The 23,601-nt window shown below is 35.0% G+C and overlaps 1 protein-coding gene across 2 annotated transcripts; it reads left to right on the top strand.

Annotated features, from left to right (window-relative positions):
- The first annotated feature begins 8,115 nt into the window (after positions 1 to 8,115).
- On the top strand, positions 8,116 to 15,295 carry LOC123523019 (uncharacterized). Of its 2 annotated transcripts, none has more exons than XM_045300600.2 (2): positions 8,116 to 8,267; positions 12,924 to 15,295. In XM_045300600.2, the coding sequence occupies exons 1-2, from the start codon at positions 8,248 to 8,250 to the stop codon at positions 14,782 to 14,784; spliced, it is 1,881 nt and encodes a 626-aa protein (XP_045156535.2). In that variant the 5' UTR covers positions 8,116 to 8,247; the 3' UTR covers positions 14,785 to 15,295. The 2 variants fall into 2 exon arrangements, with proteins under 2 accessions (XP_045156535.2, XP_045156536.2); XM_045300601.2 differs by lacking the exon at positions 8,116 to 8,267 and adding an exon at positions 12,797 to 12,818.
- The last annotated feature ends 8,306 nt before the right edge of the window (positions 15,296 to 23,601 follow it).

Below are 23,601 nucleotides of genomic sequence, written 5' to 3' on the forward strand. Positions count from 1 at the left end.
TAGACTGACATGAATATAGACTTGATCACGCAAAGATGTTTAAAACACACCACACTATTAATTCCCATCTGAAAGGCAAATGCATAAGAAAAAGAATGATCCTTTTTAGATGTATTTATGAGTAAGTTTGTCACGTAAGCAATGTATCCTTTTTGCGAATATATCTTACAGATTTCAGTGGTAGAAAATTACACACTAGGCATAATTTTATAATGATTCTTGATCCGTAAGTAAAACGCTTTACACTAAACGAACATAGCGGCGGTGTCTTAATTTGTAAGCTCCAGGAGCATGTTTACAGAATTTTTGCGCTGTCTGCGAGATTTTTCGTCCGCTAAACGTACACAAATTGTGTAAGTTCATAGGTCAAGAGCCTGTTTCACAAAACTTGTTTATTCTTTGTGCTTTTTTTGTACTTAACTACGGCATTCATATTAAATTACATACGAAATTCATACGAAACGTCTACTGCTTATTTAAAACTGATATGTTGGGCATATGGACCAGTAAACTATTCAGTTAAATTGACCGTTTTGATCTATGCATTTATATTTTAAGCGTACACCAAATCGAACAATTCTTAAAGTGTATGAGTATATCATCCAAACACAGAAATATTTGATAAACGAATGTACATGTACATAGCATGCATATATATGTTCTGCCGTACTGTCCCGCACGACTGGATACTTTCATATATTATATTCTCAAAAACTTGCCACCTTTAAAAACGAATGTCAGTTGTAATGAAATAGAAATAAACAAGCGCTGAAAACTACGTTTCATCTAGTTATGTGAAATTTCAGCACTGGAACATTATTGCAAATGCAACAAAACAATGATATGTAACAATTCTTTGAGAATGGTGAGTTTCTAAATGCGTTGAACTGCCTGAAAGTCTGGACTCTTTATGCAGTCCTTTCCGGAATTCAAAGAATATTTCAGCAAATTGACAATTGTTTTGTAGAGTTATGTACATGTTCAATTTTAGTATAAAACAACCCTTCCTTACTAATATTTAATTTTGTTTGAATGTTTCTTTCTCAGTATGTCGTGGCTAAGCGTTAAAATGAAATGCAGACATTTAGATTAAAAATATATATTCCCAAATAATAGATATACACATTATTACATAGTCAAAAATTGAATAGTAACACAGGAAAGCATAAGAAAGAGAGAAAAGTCTTATAGAATTCTTCTCCCTTGCGGAATATTTACTTGTAGACAAATGACGAGTTTAAAGCTTAACCAGAAAAATAGTCTTTAGTTATCAAAAAAACTGTGTACAAGTCGTCAATGTTTACTGTTGAAAAAGAAAATTATGACGAAAAAGGGAAAATAAAAAATGTTAAACGTGTTGAATGATATAGTTAGTATGAGATAATACTATTTAGTGCGTGCGATAAAGATAGAAGTGTGGATTGTATTTGTTTGTTTTGGCTTTAACGCCGTTTTTCAACAGTATTTCAGTCATGTAACGGCGGGCAGTTAACCTAACCAGTGTTCCTGTATTCTGTACCAGTACAAACCTGTTCTCCGCAAGTAATTGCCAACTTCCCCACATGAATTGTCGGAGGCTGAGGACGAATGATTTAAGACACAATGTATTTTATCAAATCGTCAAGGAGAACATACGCCCCGCCCGGGGCTCGAACTCGCGATCCCGCGATCTATAGACCAACGCTCTCCCTACTGAGCTAAGCGGGCGGGCGCCAGAAGTGTTGAAGGTTGAAGGTTGCCTCAAACGAAGGTGTCAATTGACCTATACGACTCTCTTATAGTCAAATGACCCCTTCCTTTAGAGACAACCGTCGACACTGCAGACATTTTAACATGCAGGTATTTTTGCAAAATGTTTGAATATAAGATGACCATTACTCGTGAAACCCATCCAGTTGTATTACTGTGTCAGTCACCAATTTAATAAGTAATTCTGGAACCATTTGTATTTAATTTAGGTAAGTCATCGTATATAACAAAGACAATGTCAAAGATAACAATATCCTTGTCGGAAAAAAACTTACTTTATGGCAAGTAAACGGTTAAATTCAGCTAAAATGATTGGCTGCAGATATTGACAAACACTGCAATGCATTCTGATTGCTTTTATAAATCTCTCAATTACATGTATAACGTTATGTCATGGTTACAAATAGTGTACTTTCATTTGTATAATATTTTTATTGCATGAAAGTATATTATTTTATATATATTTCTGACTGATTTTAAGATAAAAAAAGTATGTGGTACAGATCTAAGCTATCTCCGTTAAGCAATAGAAAGTGGTGGTTTTGTTGAATGATTTAACTGAAAGGAAGTCTGCTTTTACTCTACATTATACTTTTCAATGTTACATCAAAACTATTCTGGTCAGTTAAGAACTAGAGGAGCATTGCTTGTCAGGGGTCAAAGAGTCTTACTGTCATGATACGACTGCGTCATAATCAATGTCAGTTTTACAATTACTCAATATCTGTATTGGTTCACCCCATGATAAGCATTAGGGATTTGCAATTCGACCTGTTCTCCTACTTAAAACTAGATTGTTTTGATATGTTTGAATTTACATAGTGAGTCACCCTTGATATTTATTGCGTAACATAAAATATTGAGATTAAACAAAACACATCACGTGGTAGCGGAAACCATCAAGAAATCTATGGAAATTGAATTGCTGTCTGTCATGTCAGTGCGTCATGTATGTTATTCTATGAGAGAAGTTGTGAGTAAGCTAATTTTAGATGCAAATATTTCAACACAGTGTACGGTCTTGCATCTTATGGGAATTAACTTGACGTTCATTTTCTAATTTTTGTTAAAGTATCGTCTTTGTTTTTTCACTTCGTAACCGTGATATAATTTATACAATAAATAGTCTTAAATCTAAATCTTAAAACTAAGAACAAAATGAAATTGCAATAATGATAGAATCTAAGATGTAGAACTTCACAATAAACAGTACTTATCCATTGAACTTATTCTACTTTCTAATATTTAAAAACAAACACGTTAAGTTATATATAATTGGACCATGAGATGACCCGTTATATTGACACAGGTTGCTTATTTTACTATTTCTTAGAGGTCCTTTAGATTAAAATAACTTCAATGGCTAAGATTGTTTCATTATTATCAAAGTGGTGTCCGTAGAGTTACGGCACATATAAGATTTTGTAAAAAAAAAATACCCTGTAAACTTGCAAATATAGAAGTATTGAGGAAACATGGAAGGTGTCCTCCCTAAAATATTTAAAGGGAGAGAGAGAGTTACAAAATAATTGTTGAAACTGACAAACACTTCTCAAGGTACAGTAACTGATGTTTTGGATGTGTAAATGACATGTTAAAGCCCTTTAGAACAGCTACGACATGTATATTTATTGTACCGTGTAGAATCGTATACATATATAACTGTTTTCCAGTTTTGCAAAAACGATAACGACACCTAGTTATACATTAAAATATGCCGATACTAGTATATCGTTCTGTATGTTTGAATTATATTGTAAACATAATGTTGATAATGACTACTTAGGGAAATTGTTAGGTTGTTTTAGAAAACTTTTCTATTGTTTAGCTATTGAAACAGGAAGATATAGCGGTATAGCTAGGAATCAAAGAAAACGTGCATTTTTGTAATTTATTTGTCAACTTCCGCTTTCTCTGAAATTCTACACAATTGGTAGCAAAGTATTTAGTGTCACTTCTATCTCCAGTTATTTCAGACAGATTGCCCATTCCTTTATGACATTTTAAACGTCCAGCTGCGTAGCGAAATTTTCTGTTGTTTACATACTGATATCATGACAACGACACGAAGCCAATTATGTTAATAACATAATATCCTTTATAGTTATTTCGACTGTACTTCTGTGTCCAAATGCGAGGCAAATACGAAACAGATATTTTCAATAATTGCAGTTAATTTGTTTTTCTCTTTAGATAAAACTTATTCACTTAAAAAAATACAACTGCATTTGGCTCTCAAGGAAGGGATCGCAGAAACCGGGCTTTGTGCGTTTTAACTTAGCGTTGTTATATTTCTCACATTTTTCGATCTTGGACTCTGTCCTTTGAATCTGTATAATAGAAATCCACTAAAGCTGGATATGGAGTGGTATGAAACATCAAGATCAAACTCGATAAAACCAAATGAGCCGGGCCATAAGAAAACCAACATAGTGTATTTGCGACCAGCATGGATCTAGACCAGCCTGCGCATCCGCGCAGTCTGGTCAGGATCCATGCTGTTCGCTAACGGTTTCTCTAATTGCAATAAGCTTTGCAATCGAACAGCATGGATCCTGACCAGACTGCGCGGAAGTGCAGACTGGTCTGGATCCATGCTGGTCGCAAATGCACTATGTTGGCTTTCTCATGGCGCGGCTCAAATGTGTTTATTTTCTGCTTTGTTGCGTTCCATGTTTTTCTTACAGATGCCATTAACGGTCACAACAGCAGTTTTTAAGTGCAGATCGTGAAATGTCTCTCTGAACTTGTTTCACTTTTAATCATTTTGAATCAGGGAGTCAATTCAGTTTGTATGTAAAATGGACTTCTGCTTAGGTCGTTGCAAGGGGACTGGAGGGGTTGTTTCAACGTTCTTCAAGTACTATATTGCTTGGTATATTCCTTACAAAGGGTCTAAGTATAAATCTTGAGAATAGTTTCCATCCGATAAGAAGTCTTTTTAAGTACAGTTTAGCGACCGAAGATAAATATCCACGGACTCTTTATTGTTATTTTTTCTGGCCCTTTGGAATAATAGAATCCATTCAATATATCAGTATACCGGAATTCCTCTTGTGTCGGTTCAAGGGGGTGTAAGGTGTGCTGAACCTTTCATTTCCTCTAAAAAACTGACCCGTTCAAACCTAGCCTCCAAATGTTTTGCTTGGTTGCATTATATATGTTTCAAAGGACTTTTCTTACAGATATATTACTGGCTGAAATTAAAGTCACTTTAAAAATCGTGAATGGTTTCTGGTAAGTGATAAATTCAATTTTTAATGTGTTAAAGGACAATAAATTGTTCAATAAAGGTTGTCTCAAAATTATTATAAAGTACGTTAAGATGATTAATTTGAATAGAATTTACTTAATGTAGACGTTGATTGGAGAAATCCTAAATTGTTAAAACAAATTATTGAGTTGTATAGTTTGATTTTTGGAAATTTATTCTTGTCCGGGTTTCATATGAAAAGGGAGCATATACTAGTATGTTTGAAAAACTGATGATCTACTCTAGGAAATCAATTTTTAAAGGTATCAAGGTACAAAAATAACTGTTAAATATTAAGACTGTGGCAAAATTATTTACAATTGAAGTCTAAATCTCCGATGGGTATGCACAATACATTTTGAAATTCGTGCATTTCACTGTTACCTTCCGATATATCATCTTATAGATATAAACACTTTGATTTGAATGTTTAAACTATACGCACGAAAATGAAACGGACTGGAAATTATAGTTCTTCATATGAAACCGTAGAATATGAGTTCGGATATGACTGGGGTACAACTCTTCTTAACCTGATTACATGTACAAAGTAAACTAAAATTGCGTTAAAGTGCAATAATTACAGTTCACGTTCCACAATCTGCCGACAATTATGTCATCCAGGTTAGAAGTTTCTCTTAGCTTATAATTGTAATAGTCTTCTAAAATTGGGAAGCCAACTTACAAAAAATGCAAGATGCATTAGCCAAACACTCTGCACAAACAAAGAGAAGAATCGTTTTCGCTGCATAATAAATTGCGCTATGGGCTTTAACAAAAACAACACTTTGTTGATGGGGCTATGTTCTACTGAGGTTGAACATACGGACATGGGCGGTTATGCTAAATATATAACAAACGGTGTAATAATCATTAAGCTTGATTCTACTACAATAGAATTTATCATTTTGGCTGAAGTCTTGATCTAAGGCATAACTCAGATTCAAATGCTCAACAAATAAACTTAAGAAAATTCTAATTATTATTTAGGAAAGCTTTTGAAACCTTTTATGGACAAGGTATGGACAAAACTTTGTTTTAAATCTGATTCCCGAGAATATCGGTATGATATGTGTTGTTCCGTTAACGACAGTGAACTTGAAAGTTCAAAGAGTGGGTTCCAAAATACACAGACCCAGTAGACTAGTTTGTTTGTTTTTGTTGAGCTTCACGACGCTCCGACACAATTATAGGTCATATGGTGATTTTGCAGCTTTGGTAGTGGAGGAAAATCCAAGGTGCCCCTCCGTGCATTATTTCCTCACGCGCGCAGACCTGGGTAGCACCATCGACATTCCGTAAGACAGCTAGATGGTTTCCTCGGTAAACTGTAGTATATGTAGAATATTTTCTCCAAGATCATGACGAAGAGCACAACCAAAAATATATAATACAAACATTAACAAAACGTTTTAAGTAATCTCAAATTGATAAAGTAACAATTCATTTGACACATTCCGACATTTCTCTCGCACTTGTCAAATGAACATGAGAATTCCATCAACAAAATTGCAGGACTGCTGGTATTTTTAAGTTTTCAGTGTTAAAGATATTATCTGAACGTATCTAAACAGTCTGCTTATTCACGGAATGGTGTTGAAACAACACCGTGAGCGACGAACATGTTTACTGAAACAGCTTTAATAAGTAAATTATCATAAACATATACGAGCCATTTCCTTTTAGCGTGAGAAAAACATGTTTCCTTACAAAAGACATGTAAGTATACATCTATATTGCTATTTTCTGATTAACCACTATCTAGAACTATTTTTACACTTGTCCATGCATTAATGTTAACCACAAAGATAATAGTTTCATACATGGTAACCACACCATGAATATGGTGACGGAATAAACTGAACCAAATTTTACGATATTGACTTAAGACTGAGCCTATAGGTAGCCAATAGTAAGACCAAGGAAAAATTTGAATTTGGGGTCAGTGAAATCAAGGTCAATATCACTATTACTATAAATATAAACATAAGTTTCTGTTCAATAATTTTCGTTGATGGATTGAAATTTAACTTGGCAGAAAAATGGCTTATACGAAAACCAAGGCTGGGATTGCATTGGGTCAAGGGCAGGGTTATAGTTAGTATAATTAGATTTCGTGCACTGTGATCATCAAAAAGGTGGTTTTCAGTTTATAACTTTAGTTAGGGGTGACTGACTGTCACCAAAGCATAGTAATCTTATATGAAGAACAGTAGGATTGTATTTTGGGTCACTGTTACTAAGAATAGAAAATGGTTGTGCTCAATATCGTTCTATTGTCAGCGAACTGTGTTTATCAAAGACAGAGGTTGGAAATATATTTAGGGATCACTCGGATCAAGTTGACTGTGGTGCAGTGAGCTAAAGCTTTGGTCAAGTGTACCTTTTATAATGTGGAATGAATAGGTCACAGTTTAAAACCTGGTCTGGGCCTTATACTGCCGAAGAGTCAAGGTCAAACTAATGATGTAAGTCAGAAATTACATACATGTATGACAATTGTTATATCGGTACTTTTGAATGACATGATTAGATGCAGTCATATATGTATAATAGAACATAATCCTTTTTAAAACTGAATCTTTCGGCGTGATGCAAATTTTGAAAACCTGGTTTTCGTGGAATTTTCACATTTCTTGTTTTGAGTATATTTCTAAGATTTATGGTCAATTTAGGTGATAAAATAAAAAAAAATGAAGTCGATGCTAAGAGAAATAATATTTGAATTTCTTCTCAGCGGTCATGTAATTTTCATAGTCATGTGGTTTTTGTAATTTATGCAGCGCTATGGCAGATAATCACTGCTGGGAGTTTTGTACATCAAGCGGCACATGTTGTGTTATAAACTGAAGGTAATAACTGATTTAACTCGGCTTGAAGTACTGAGTATTGTTGAAAAGCTTTTGCAAGGTTTTGCTGGTTATTTTCGGAGACAAAATACAATAGTATTCATGAGACACCACATTATTTCTTCAAAATTTCCATGTTAATGCAGATAAAAGTAAACTGACATTTGAAAGTTGTCAATTTATGTTTATTTAGCTACTGACAAATTGTATCATTTATGTCATTAAGTAATAAGGTAGAAAACAGTCTTCCTGCAATTTTAACAATTTTCTACAAAGGTCACTCTCATCTACGTGTCAGAAAAGAACTGGGAAATTTTTATAAATTTATACCAGCTTTTGTATTTGTTTGTATCAGTTGGTATTACAACAGACTGTTTCTACTAAAGCCATTGGTAAATGGAAGGAATAGTTCAGAGGTAAATTTTCTTTTACTGATTTTTTTTATGATATTAAATATTTCTTTTGTGTAGTTTTATAAAGCTACAATATTGATATCAATTGAAAAATCAAATGTTTTGTCGAATGTAATTTTTTAGAAATCTCTTTAGAAACAGTAGAGGGAAGTAAAAGTATTCTGAAGTAACTTTACTGAATCAATAAAAAAAATTGAAGAACTTTCCTAGAAAAAACAATATTCAGGTTGTAAAATGGAAAACTTAAGATTCTTAATAATGAATTTGAGGTTCACATTTTATCCCCCGCCGAAGGCAAAATTGCTTCAGGAACACATGAGTTATGGCCCTTATTACTTATATAATGTTTACTAAATAGGGTATTTATTCGCAAATTAAAGGCACTTTAGGGTCCATTTTTGCTATGTCATATTGTGACCAAGCTTGTTAAATATATAGCATTCTCTGAAACTGATGTACGATATACATTTTGGTCATTGGGCTGAAATTCAAGGTCGGTGTTACTAAAATTAGAAACTTGTTTCTGCTAAATAATTTCAGTAAAGAATAGTGTATTGCGATCAAACTTGGAATCTATAGGAAGCTTGCATGGAGGCTATGGTTTTAGATATAATTTGGTAGAATCATTGTTACTAAATATAAATAAAATGTTTATCTCTCAATACCTTCAATTAGGAATGAGTTGAGCAGACCAAACATGGTAAATAGGTACCTTTCATAGAGACCAATGTATTTATTTTAAGCTTGGGTCAAGGTCATTGTTACTAAATATAAAAAATGGGTTTTGGTTAATGATTTAGTAAATTAAAGGCACTTTAGGGTCCATTTTTGCTATGTCATATTGTGACCAAGCTTGTTAAATATATAGCATTCTTTGAAACTGATGTACGATATACATTTTGGTCATTGGGCTGAAATTCAAGGTCGGTGTTACTAAAATTAGAAACTTGTTTCTGCTAAATAATTTCAGTAAAGAATAGTGTATTGCGATCAAACTTGGAATCTATAGGAAGCTTGCATGGAGGCTATGGTTTTAGATATAATTTGGTAGAATCATTGTTACTAAATATAAATTCAATGTTTATCTCTCAATACCTTCAATTAGGAATGAGTTGAGCAGACCAAACATGGTAAATAGGTACCTTTCATAGAGACCAATGTATTTATTTTAAGCTTGGGTCAAGGTCATTGTTACTAAATATAAAAATGGGTTTTGGTTAATGATTTAGTAAGGAATGAGTAGCTTTCAAAGAAACTGAAATTCAATTGCATTTAAGTGCATTTTATAGGCAGAAATTGCTTCCTGTAATCCGTTCGGTGGGGGTTGACAATTCACTAAATGTGCTTGTTGCTGATAAAATAAAATAAAATTCTTATATGTCTGAATTTAATTTCGTTGTTTGGCGAAATATCAAAGACTACAAAAACTAGTCTACCACAATTTTTTTACTATATTATAGTTGATGGTTCTCAGAAATTTAGGAAAAAACCCGAAAATAATGTTCAAACAAACATTTTATATATTCCTTTATTTGGAAGATTTTGTTAAACTTTGAGAGGAATACTTCGATGAATGTTTGACAATTATGCCATTATCTGACTTGTACTGATAATATGTAAGGCCGGCACAGTGGTGTTTGTGCAGAGAATAACTCGTAGCATGACTCCTAACCTAGAAATTAAAGGTCTGAACACCGTCAGGGGTGGAAATTAACTGTCGTATTCACAGTACTACATGGTACCATAGGTGAGAGAACAGTTCAAACGTGCTGGGAGCAGTAAGTGACACAGACACTTGGGGTCTGTGTCCCCTCACCATCCGCCCCTGTCAGCTGAAAGCCAATATATTTTTCAGCCTGTTAACACGAAATGACCATGTGGTGATGTTGCGATCATAGAAAATTGCAATTTCAGCATATTTAAAAAAAAGGTACTTTTTACTATCAATACTAGAAGATCGGAAATAGAAAAACTGACAACTGGAAACAATAGTCGACTCAGCTGTACAGTTAACACCTACCTATCCATCCCTGGTATCAGTCGACGCGTCTGCAACAATTTTGACAAACGATGATGGTCCTGACAACTATAATTCGAAATTCGATGAAAACTCGATAACTTTCATAAACCGATCAATTGTTTTGTTTGATTTTGGTTTAACGCCATTTGTAATGTAACGGCGGGCAGTTAGCCTAACCAGTGTTCCTTGATTCTGTACCAGTACAAACCTGTTCTCCGCAAGTAACTGCAAACTTCCCCACATGAAACAGAGGTAGAGGACGAATGATTTCAGACACGATGTCTTTCACCAAATCGTCACGGAGAACATACGCCTCGCCCATGGCTCGAACTCACGACCCCGCGATCCCTAGATCTGCACTCTCCCTGTTGAGCTAAGCGGGCGGGCTAAACCGATCAATTATCTTTCTATGGAAAACTCCATATGAATAGATACTCGCTCTATATATATCATAGGCCGGCGGAGCAAAGTACCAAAATAATTCATCGTGCCTTCCCTTATGAATACTGATGGATTAAGCAAAGGGTTAAATGGAGATTGTGTATTTTGACAATTTGTTATTTATAAAACTGTATGAATTTTGTTAAAATCTGAAACATTCTAAAGAAATAATTCTTTTTTTTTTAAAGCAAGGAAATACACGAACTATCTAAGTCGTGATTACGAGTGCTGTACCCCGCTATATTCTATGATAATCGGACGCTAAACTAATCCTCTACTAGCTATTTAACAAATTATCCATATACCCTTCCCATTTACACAAACAGACACTATTTTGTTCGTGATTTTAGTCATTATTCAGATGTTTATTATTGTGGTCTCTGGCGTTAGGTTCTTCTACATGTGATTCTGTCACATAATTGACGTTTTATATTATTATAATAATAGTTTCTTCTTAATAAATTTAACAGACCTATTTCACCCATGCTACGCTTGTAATTGCAGTGTAAACGATATATTGCGATAACAGATCATTACCTAACACGTCGCTATGTAAAAAGTCCTGTCTCGATATATTAATATATGCCCTCCGTAGCTAAAGGTACATATAGGGACTATTTTAACGAAATCCATATACTACCTCAATAATGTTCCGTTGTTTATATGCGCATCACTTGTGTTACCGAGGTATCCAGCGCAAGGAGGTGTTCCAAGTGTCAATTTCTCTTATTCCAGTCTTCTATAATTCAGAGAATGGCTGGTAAGAATTCAAAGTTTTAAAACATGCTGACATTGTGACAAAACATGTTCTTTGATCACCATATACGATTAGTTCGTGTTAAAATGCTAAAATGTATTGACTTACAAAACCCGGTTTTTATGGGGATGTGGTTTAAAAACTTTGTAAGATTTTGCGTCATGGCAATTTTCCAATTGTATTTAATAAAATTATTAAACGTTTTATTAAAAGATGGTATGATCCAACTGTTTTTAGACACACCGCATGTTTTGCTGTTCAGCCTTTTTAAAGTTATATCTTTGTGTTGTGTCTGACGGAAAAGGTTGACGACTCTATGATGTGGATTTTTAATACCACCACTGAGCTCTTTTGATTTTTGTCTTCAGGTCTGTTTCGTATTTTTGGTGTTTAGTCCTTTTACAGTTGTTGGACAATACGCTTTCCTCTTTGTTTGGGTCTGACGGAACAGATGATGGAGGACTCTTATCATAGGTAGTTTTTAAATTCCACCACTGAGCTATTTTGATTTCTTTCTTCGTTGGGCCCTTAGGGGGATTTCCCTTGTTGCTCTGTCTTCTGCAAAGGCATTGAGTACAGGCGTTTAAGGTGCTTAAGGATTGCTGTATTTTTTAAATATACAAGACAATTTTTGTGTTTTACATAACATGCCTTCTTTTGCCATTGCGTATGTTAGGGTTTCACCTGTCGGAGGTCTGTTTCGTATTTTTGGTGTTTAGTCCTTTTACAGTTGTTGGACAATATGCTTTCCTCTTTGTTTGGGTCTGACGGAACAGATGATGGAGGACTCTTATCATAGGTAGTTTTTAAATTCCACCACTGAGCTATTTTGATTTCTTTCTTCGTTGGGCCCTTAGGGGGATTTCCCTTGTTGCTCTGTCTTCTGCAAAGGCATTGAGTACAGGCGTTTTAGGTGCTTAAGGATTGCTGGTTTTTTTTAAATATACAAGACAATTTTTGTGTTTTACATAACATGCCTTCTTTTGCCATTGCGTATGTTAGGGTTTCACCTGTCGGAGATATTTTTTCACACTACCCTATGGCTTTGTAGCATGTTGGAGGTAAGACTGAGGTTAGATGCACAATGAACCGGTTGAAGCTCCCTAGTGGAGGTTTTGCCGCTGACCGTTTCAAGGCGTTGTCCCACTGTATTCCTTCATTTGTTCGTTTTCTTCTAGTGTGCTTGCTTTGTGTTAGAGTGTGTGTATTGGTCGTGTGGACGTGCTTGGAGAGGTTGCGTTTTTGTAAAGTGGTTTTCCCTGTTGCATATCTATCCTTGTTATTTTACAGTTGACAGTGGCGGAGGAGTGGAGGATTCTGATACCAAGTGTTTGTGGTCAGTGAGTGTTGTTTCCCTTTATGATGTAAAAACTTTCTCTATGTTCAATGTAAAGTAAAAGAGGTTTTAACTTTTATTTGTGTTAAACATCTTTCTTTTTAGATTTCCAGTTACCAGACCATCCAGCATGCTTCTTCTGTCCCTGTTGTTGCTGACGTTTGGTGAGGTTAGAGGGTTGCAGAGACGTGAGCACACTGCAGATCACTTGAGGTCTTTAAACGGTAGAGCTTTTCAACAGTTAAATGAAATAATTGAAAAGGTTGCTGGCTTGAAATTGAAAAATGCCAGAGATATTCAACAAGGGTCAGTTTCTGAATTTGCCAGGGCTGTAGACAAAATAGGAAATTCAGCTCAAAATTTGCTAGATGCCCTGTCTATACATGGAAGAGCTTTGTCGAAAGGCATGATGACAGATAGTCAAGAAGAACATGTGCAGAACAATTTAAGGAATCTTGCCAGTGTCTCGTCATTAGATGAAAGGGACCTAAAGAATGGATTTTTGATGAAAATTGAGGACTTGAAAAATCTGGGACGAACCGCTGAGAAACTTGCGTCTGGAAATGTAAGAGATTTGAGGCAAGAGTTAATGTCAAAATCTACAGGAGATTTACAAGAGATAAATCAAGTAGTAAGGGAAGTCTTAGGTTTGAAATCACTAAATGTAAGGGAACAAAAGAATGGACTGGTGAATAAACTTGGAAAAAATGTAAATCAGAGAAACAAAACACCAGGCAATCTTGCATCCCTTGCGTCTGTAGATTCGTTTCACTGGTCTCCACACAAACAAGGATCACTTCAAAAATCAGAAAGGGGTGTTAACCAAAGAGACCAAACATCAAATAAGGTTTTAGGCATTTCCTCTATATTTGACTGGTGGTTTCCACACAAAGAAGGATCGCTTCATATGTCAGAAAGGAATGTTAACCAAAGAGATCAAACAGCAGAAAACGTTGTTGGTATTTCTTCCCTATTTGACTGGATTCCACGTAAACAAGGATCACTTCAAAAGTCGGAAAGAAATGTTAACCAAAGAGATCAGACATCAGATAAAGTTTTAGGCATTTCCTCTCTGTTTGACTGGATTCCACTCAAACAGAGATCACCCCAAAAATCAGAAAGAAAGGTTAATCAAAGAGACCAAACTGCAGATAAAGTTTTAGGCATTTCGTCTGTATTTGACTGGATTCCACTCAAACAAGGATCACTTCAAAAATCAGAAAGAAAGGTTAATCAAAGAGACCAAACTGCAAATAAAATTTTAGGCATTTCGTCTGTATTTGATTGGATTCCACTCAAACAAGGATCACTTCAAAAATCAGAAAGAAAGGTTAATCAAAGAGACCAAACTGCAAATAAAGTGTTAGGCATTTCCTCAATATTTGACTGGATTCCACTCAAACAAGGATCACTTCAAAAGTCAGAAAGAAAGGTTAACCAAAGAGACCAAACAGCAGATAAAGATTTAGGCATTTCCTCTCTGTTTGACTGGTTTCCTCGCAAACGAGGATCGTTGCAAAAGTCAGAAAGGGACATAACACAAAGAGACCAAACTTTGGAGAATCTCGCAGGCTTTTCTTCTATATCGAAATCTGGAAGAGCTGTAAAACAAAGACTTTCAAAAGATGGTCATGCTGACCCTTTGTATACAAATGGATTTTATCAATTTGAGCATGCGCTACCTAAGGACAAGAAGAGAGTAAAGCAAAGGGATCAAGTAGCCAAAAGTCTTAATGAGAGGTATCCGGCGAGTGCTTTGGACTGGAAAATAGGGTTGTTGCCTCAGCTGAGTAGAGAAATGAATGCGAGAGAGAGTAACAAGAAGGAACAAAGCAAGCATGTATCAACAGATGATAGAAGTTCTCGGCTACGCCGCGGTTCAGTAAAGATGCAGGGAGGCTGCTTCTATGTGTGTGATGATGTCTGCGACCCAATATGTCATGTTGTTTGTGAACACATTTGCTAACGGTTGACATTAATTCCCCCAAACTGAGTGTAAACACGCATTGAATATACACTATTAAACCTATGTTAAACCTAATACAATTTGCAAAAATATCCTTTGGATGCATACAATGGAATTAAGCAAAATAACAGCAGACTCGGTTTGACTGACTCTGTTCATGAGAGGTAATGGAAAGTGCAACACCCCTCACACCCCCATTCTATTAAACAGATATTGAATGGACTGCAAAAAATATAACAACTCTGAATCAAAGTACGGGGAAACTCACGGCACTTAAAGAATGCTGTTGTAATAGTTAATACAATATTAACCCTAATCTAACCCTAATCTTTAGTTAGTAGATTTTACATTCAATACGTGCGTACATCCAGTTTTGTTAGTCTGCTAACATGGAATAGTTTCAGCAATGCAGCTCTTCAGTTGGAGGCGTGAAACTGAAACTATGTATTTAATGACATCTCTTTATTTTGCGAAATCTGCTTAGTTATAAAACTTTCTATATTTAAAGGCTCTTGAATAGTTTGTTATGATTAATGACTCATACAGTTTGTTGCTTCTTGAAGTAATCTATAAAGAAATATTTCTCATTCTCATTTCAGACAAATTTGTTTGTTTGTTTTGGGTTTAACGCCACTTTTCGACAGTAGTTCAGTTATTTAACGGCGTACAGTTAACCTAACCAGTGTTCCTGGATTCTGTACCAGTACTAATCTGTTCTCTGCAAGTAACAGCTAACTTCCCAACAGAGGTGGAGGACGTATGATTTCAGACACATTATCTTCTATCAAATCGTCATGGTGAAAGAACGCCTCGTCCGAGGATCGGACTGACGACCCCGCGATCCGTAGATCTGCAGACAATTTGGTCTGTGATCCATGATCAAAATAATTGAAAGTCGTAACCCAGAACATAAGCAAAGTTTGAACTATATCAAGATGTTTTGCTATCCTTAAGGAACCTTTTAAGGTTGGATGTCGGTCTGGGTAAAATGTGAGTAAAATTCAAATTTCTTTGGTTGTCACAAAATGCTACTTTATGTATTTTATACCGAATAAGATGTAAAACGTTTGGGTTGATGTAACCTACCCGCCGCTTTAATACATATGCTTATGCAGACAATCATAAGAGCTTCTAATCCTTTTTAAAGATGTTATAACTAAAGTTATCTGATTTTGTTAAAATAATTTCCATTGAAAACTGCGTGAACAATATGAACTATTTCTTTTCTTTTAATCAAGATCGATGGTGCAATTTTCAAAATACATCCTTGAAAAAAAAAACGCTTAAATGATATGATTTAAATGTTGCTTTTATTTCTTTAAAACCAAACATAACTCACAATGTTCTTTCAAAGGGTTTTGTTTGTAACGAATATTTATTTGTATCAGGGTGGCTTCTTGTTAGATGTTACATATTCAGTGTGTCAGATTTAGATTACGTAATAACATTTTAAAGTGTGTTTTTATTTATTAAAAGTCAAAATATACAAGTTAGCTTACTTTGGCATTTACAATAAAAGGAAACTATTGGTACCACAAACCGTTCTAAATGGAACATTATTGGCTTGAATTTTTGAGAAATGGCGTATGATTTATATGTGTTACATTTGTATGCACGTTGTCAGAAATTTAAATTGAATTCAAAATATTATATTTTTTCGTGAACATTTATGAAAATATGAATCTTAAGACAATTGTTCGATGACATCTTAAAAAATACAGTTATTTTGATAATTTTATTAGCTACTAAAAACTGGCGGAGATAAAGCTAGCTTGGGTGGGGTACTGTAATCACTATTGGTTGAAATCGTCAAAATGTGAAATGAATCACTATAGGAAGCCTGTAATTGCCTTACTACAGTAACATACTAAGGCAAAACCCTAATATCTGAAAATCAGTATTGAAACAATCTAATAAAATTTCATTTATAACCGATAATAGTTTCAAAGAGAGAGAATTCGGCATTTTTCATTTACCAGGTTTACTAAAATTAGTATATTTTCTTTTTGATAAACGGTACAAAGTGACATCTGGTCTTAAACGATCCCGGAGTGAATTTATTTATGGCTGAAGTAGATGGGCCTTTGCCTAATTTCTGGGTAACGAAGTAACGAAGTCGAATAACTAGAGGACTTGAAGAAACTGGCCGACAGATCAGTATGTTTGACTTACTTTTGTTATGAACTGATAGAGTTTCAGTTTGTTTTTCTTTGGAAAAGCATGCCGTTGGTGCGAAAATGAGGCACAGATTTAATACAAACAGATATCTAACTAAGATTATATTTTCCGGAAATAACCTTGCAGTTAGAAAAATAACAAAAATGTCTAACATTTACAAAGAGCTGTTCAGTAGACGCAATTTACATTTTGTTATCTGACAAAAGGTTCGATATGTATTTTACAACAGGGACATAAGCAGCTTATCGGATAACGTCGGTTACTGTAAATGCACATGGGCTAGCAAATGGATACGTTAGAAAGTGAAGTAACTTATAAGCTGAGCAAAATGGAAAGCTAATTAACCATAAAATTGAATTTGATATACAAATACACATACATGATCTTTATTACTATTTCGTACCTTTTTCAGTATACGAAACATTGAGGAAATGTCATAAGAGTAGAGACATCTTTTTTTTTACAAGTACATAGCTCAACGTGTTTTATGTCATGTTTGAAATCACTTCCGTTAACGTTAACATATTAAAGCTTGCATATTCTCCTTTAAGCACAGAGTCTAATGGACAATTAAATCCATTAATCACCGTTCTCAGTGTTCACAGGTATGAAAAAAATCTTCCCTTAGATGAAAGATGCGTATCTTTTCCTCTGTTTATTTATTTTCTTCTACATATGTGTATGTTGTTTACTGGGTTTCTTTACATCATGCATTTTAAACTAATGTTAGGGATTGACTTGACGAACCTATAATGTATAAACACTGTCTTGTAACTTTGGAACAATCTGGCTCTTAAGAGTGAGGCTTGTATATTATTTACGGTTAAATCTAATAGGTGCTTTCCCCATAGACCTTTCCAAGACGGTGCCTTGTTGCGTATATCAATCATTTATAGATACACTGTTGCAGGAGTTTATTTTAGGGTGTTGCTTTTTTTCTATCGATCTTCTGTCCTTCTTTTTGCATCTACAAGACAGGACATAAACTAAATATTTGTAAGGTATGGGCATTACATAACTGACAGAAATAGAAATATATTGTGTGAACCTTAGATATTTTCATTGAGTTCTTTCAAGTGCGTAAGGATAGGCTTTCCTATACAAACATTATAGTCTCCATGACAAAACTCTACTTAAAAATAGTTAATTTGCAATTGATCTTTGCTTCTGCGAAATACACTGACGAGAAAAAAATACCCGCCTCATTCAAACTCATTGTACAGTCTTTTGTTAACCGTGATTCAAAATTAGAAAAGAACAATTCCTATTGCAAATCTGATTATTTAAAAGAGTTGGTGGTTAATTACACATTTCATGGTCGCATTATGCTTCAAATCTTGAATTTCAGTAGACTGGTCAGAAAAATTCACTGACACAATCAATAGTGCGTATGGCCACCTCTACTGGCAACCACAGCAGCAATATGTCGCCCCATGGACCAGCACCGTTTACGTAGCAGATACCATGGGATTCTCGCCTTCTCCTGGTGAAGCGTTTCTTTCAGTTCCTGGACGTTGGCAGGCAGCGGTTGGCGTTGAGGTAACCGCCGTCCAAGGTAATCCCAAGCGCGTTCAATCGGATTGCAGCCCGGTGAGCACGCCAGCCAAGGAAAACGTCAATGTTGCTCGTCTGTAAAATATTCCTCGTGACACGTGCAACGTGAGTCGCGCATTGTCTTACTGATTTCATGATTTCTCACTTAGAGGCCGTCCACGGTTATCTACCACTAAACGTGACGTGGATTACGCCGTCACAAATCTGTCACGCAAATGGTGTTGACGTATGTAATTGTCCTGACGTACTGACGTTACCCGCGGTCCACCCGAACGGGGCCTATCGAGAAACGTTTCCGTGTCTTTGACACATCGTACGAGACGCAGTATTATCGATCGAGAGACGTTAAAACGTCAAGCGACTTGTTTTTGCGTTCGCCCACATTCGTGCTTGGCCAAAACTTGGGCCTTCTCTTTGAAATTTATCCTCGACATTATCAAAACTGATTAATTGTCTGAAATCTCTAAAAATATGGTCGTATGTTGACTAACACACGTAACTGTGTACAATTTGCGCAATAAAACTACATGGTTGACACAAACGGGCTGCACTAGGAAATCATAAGCAGGTACATGAATTTAACAATGGGCTGAATAAAATCGTACGCGTTTCGGTTGGCTGTGTTTGTCAATACATGTACATTTCTGATATTGCCCAACAAATTTAAACTATATAATGAAAATAACGCCAACTTTCAATGAGGCGTTTCTTTATCTCGTCAGTATACATAAACAGTGGAATTCGATTAAATCGGGGTTCGTATTTCTTTTAATGTAAAACAGATCTGAAGGTAGTTTGTAACAACACACATGCTATTGGTCTTCCTGTCATGATTTATTGATATCTGCAATATTTATTTTTCCGCTACCAATTGTGTTAATAGGTCTGCTTATTATTGGAGACAATAATAGATAATTAATAGGATAAATCAAAGTGAATGGCAGAAAGAACAATTTACTTGTCGGAAGACAACTTGATTTGTAACAAATACTATCCGTTATTATACTAAATCGCTCAATTATACGACAGATTCAGTACAAAATAACAGCTTTTAATCATAAACTATAAGTAAGACCATGTGAAAAAAGCATAAGAGAGGTATTTTGTCCTTTATTTATAATGGATGATACATGAATGACTCGTTTATAATCCTGCAAAGATTGACTGAAAACTATCGTACCATTTCGGAGATATATTTAGTTTTCTATTAAGAGTAGTCATATACACTAAGAAAATACATGAAGATATGAAAAGCGAACAAAAAATTGAAATTAGAGCGTACATAAAAGTAAAAAATACCTGCAAGGTAGATTCTAATGAACTGCATACTTCATATGGGAAGTCTGCAGTAACAGAGAAACCGATTTACAGGTAGATACGTAACGTTTTAGAAAATGGCGTGAGTTCTTAACGACAGGACTCATCCTGACAGATCCAAAACAGTAGTGACGCCAAAAAACATTTCTGCTGTCAGACGTCGGATTGATGAAGACGCAAGGTATAGGGTGTCCGATATAACGTCTTTTTTAGCATGTCAACTCAGGAGATTCTCACCAAACACTTGGGTTTAAGAATGGTTTGTGTCCGATGGGTCCCTCATATGTTAACCAAGGAGCAAAATGTCAATAGAGTCAAATGTGCTAATGTTCTCAAATTTAGATGATCGCACAATGTCACAGCTCCTTTAGATGTGACCTGGGTATACTTTTAGGAGCCACAGGGTAGTGCTGACAACAGACTGTGGCTGCAAAAAGGTGACCATAGACCATTAATTGCAAAAAGAACTAAAGGTATCAAAAAAGATTTTGTATTCCATTTTCTTTCACTCAAGGGGTATTGTACCAATTCCTACTTTGTCGGGAAAGTCAGTCGCAAGAAAGTTTTATAGAGACAAAGAACTACAAAAGAAATGCGTCCAAGGACCTGCCTTTGCGGTTTCCAGTTGCTCCAGGACAAAGTTGCGGCTCACAAAAGTGCTAGCGTTCAAAAGTTTCTGAGTGATGAAAAAGTGGTACAAATCAATCATTCAGCTTATTCACAAGATCTAAGTCCTTGTGACTTTTCCCTCTTTCCAAGGCTGAAAAAGATAATGGCTTGGCGCAAATATTTATCGAATAAAGCACTTGGGAGGGAGCGGTATTGTTTATTTACATAAGACCATACCAAGGGGAGACTTCTCTGCAACGTTCACTATTAAATTTCTCGATGTCGGAAGCTATTGGAAGTCATGGGCATATACTTTGATAAACTTAACTTGAAGTCTGTGTACAGACTGTGTACAATATGCCAATACGATTGCCTTTATTTTTAGAATGACCCTCGTATTTCGGATACGTTTATTAACGGCAATGTATTCATTGAATTTAATGGAATTGTGATTATGATTCAAACACAGGTATTGATGCCCCATATTCATGTATGTTTGGCCAATAACGTTTAGTCATCTTAGGAGCTATTGACTTACACAAATAATATGACAGTCACAGAAATCATACCAGGAGAGATTCATTTCCTACACATGAAAGAAAACTAATCAAACATTTCATCAATGACGCAGGAAAAGCATTTTTCACTCTGTTTTTTTTTTTTTTTTTTTTTTTTTTTTTGTAATTTGCTTCAGTTTTGCAATAGGTTTTACACAGCTATTCTTTCAAACACGCACAGGAAATAAAGACAAATGAGAGATATGTTTCGCTACACGAAAGTAATTGCGTATTTGATTTACATTAATTTACTATTGTTGTTCCGTGATCAATGCTATGGCCAGCTGATTAAATGCATTTGTAACATGTGCAATTGACGAATCAATTATGTTGTATTTCCTTTACAATTAGTTTCGAATATTACACATATGTTTCCTACTGATGTATGAGGAAGCTTTGCGTATCACATTTTATTCCGCAGATTTTATTAATAATAAGCTAAAAGATATCCAGAGTATGTCGCACGTATCGCAAGTGTTTGACTTGGAGTCATGAAATTTTATAGAAATGTTGATCAGCATACGTAGTTGAGCATATAAGATTATATTTGGGATTAAAACCCCTTCCCCATTCTTAACCGTCCCCAAAGAAAAGCCTGTTTTTACTCTTTCAGTTTCTTTTATCTTGTGTTACGTGATGATATTTTGTAATACCCATATCCCCACACTCGCTCATCTAGTTGTTTGCAATTTGTCGACTGTACTAATATATTGTTGCTGCAGTTTATTCATTAAGGTAGGTAATGACAAATATTCTTCTTGGACTGCAACTTCGGAGGCAGCAAATTAGTTATGCTTAACATAACACACAAGTAAAGTTCAAAACACTATGTAAGTCTTTCTTCTCTTACCGAATCAGCTGAATATCAATGGCTGGTGGAAAATATATGTAGGCTGACCAATGAAAAATTTCAATTTCGGCAATATTTGTCATTAATAAAAAAAAGTGTGATAGTGAAACGTGATAATTATTTCACTGATACTTTCAGGTATCTAATATAGCATATAATAAAAGGGTGCATTGACATTGTCTTGCTAAAGAACCTGCTGTTTACAGGTAAGAGTGTAAGAGGTTTTGTGTTCGAGTTCCAGTCTGGGCTTATATAGTCGCACCCTGTCACAAAAAAAAATTATACTTGCATAGTATCGGCCAGTCCCACTGTACTAAATCTTAGCGAACAGCAAACATGCCTTTTTATTTAGAAAGTCTGACTGTAAAATGAAATACCTCTCACAGAATATATCAAGTATATCAGGTATTTCATATTTCTGCTGCATATGTCCAAGAACAGTTAAATTTCCTTGATCACAAGTTTTCATAATATACGAACATTTCAAATGCTTAAAACTGTGTATTTTTGTTGAAAATGTTATGAAAAAAATTAACTTTAGAAAAACATGAAAAAAAAAAGGCTTTTCAACTATTTTCAAAAAAAAATAAGGTAAGACACAGTAACTCCAGAACATTGTCTTTTAGTGAGAGTATCGTGCAAGATACAGAATATGACCCGTTTCCAGACATTATCTTAATGTTAGTAAGTTTAGTTTGGGGAGCGGCCGCGGTCACGGCACCTGGCTTTGTAGTGCAAAGTTTTACCGCTGGACCACTTGTCCGTTCTTTCTGGTAATGTAAAAGGTTGACATATTTTGATGACGAGTTAGGTTTAACCGCAGTTTCTATTGTTTCCCACACACAGTGTGTGATTAACTTTAATTGTCGCGGCTTCTATTGATCTATGAAACAAAATGTTAGAAAGTTTTCAAATTAAAGTACTCAGCTCCCCGGCAAATTTAGCTAAAAAGGAATATGACCCCTGTCTCAAATAATAAAACTCATCCTGAAATACAATACCGCGTGTAATTTCATTGATGGAATTAATATGTTCGTTTGCTGTGAGCACGAGAATTTATAGGACGCTTTTATGAATTATTAAATTCTGATATCAATTGCGGATAGCATCAAGAAAGCCAAATGGTGCTTTTCATCGTAACATAGCAAAGAACCTAAATTATCATGTTATGTTAACATTTACAGGGTTTTGTCAAAAATTCTTTTTTGTATCTACAAGACAGGACATCAAATAAATATTTGTAAGGTTTTGGCGTTATAAAACTGACAGAAATAGAATTGTTCTGAGTAAACTGTAGACATTTTTGTTGATTTCATTCAATAAGGAAAGGTTTGATATCAAAACAGTTTAGTCTCCATGACAAAATTCTACTTGAACCAATAATTAATTTGCAATTAATTTGTGCTTCATAAAAACTTTTAAACAGTGGAAGCGAATATCGGCTATATCGCAGTTAATGTAGAAAAGAATCGAAGACAGTTTGTTGCAACACACATGGAATAGTTATGATTTATTGATTTCGCATTCTTTAATATCTATTTCCCCCCCTACCAATTATATTAATATGTCTGCTTATTATTGGAGACCATTATACTATAGACAATGAATAGAATAGGCAGGAAGACAACTTGATTTGTAACAAATACTATCCGTTATTATACTAAATCGCTCAATTATACGACAGATTCAGTACAAAATAACAGCTTTCAATCATAAACTATAAGTAAGACCATGTGAAAGAGAATAAGAGAG

Source organism: Mercenaria mercenaria, chromosome 8, assembly GCF_021730395.1.
Source record: "Mercenaria mercenaria strain notata chromosome 8, MADL_Memer_1, whole genome shotgun sequence".
In the NCBI taxonomy this organism is placed as follows: Eukaryota; Metazoa; Mollusca; class Bivalvia; order Venerida; family Veneridae; genus Mercenaria; species Mercenaria mercenaria.

Bases quoted from the DNA above. Each gene is read 5' to 3' on its own strand.
- LOC123523019 (XM_045300600.2), top strand. From the start codon at position 8,248: ATGGAAGGAATAGTTCAGAG. The intron at 8,268-12,923 runs GTAAATTTTCTT...CTTTCTTTTTAG, and splicing joins ATGGAAGGAATAGTTCAGAG to ATTTCCAGTTACCAGACCAT.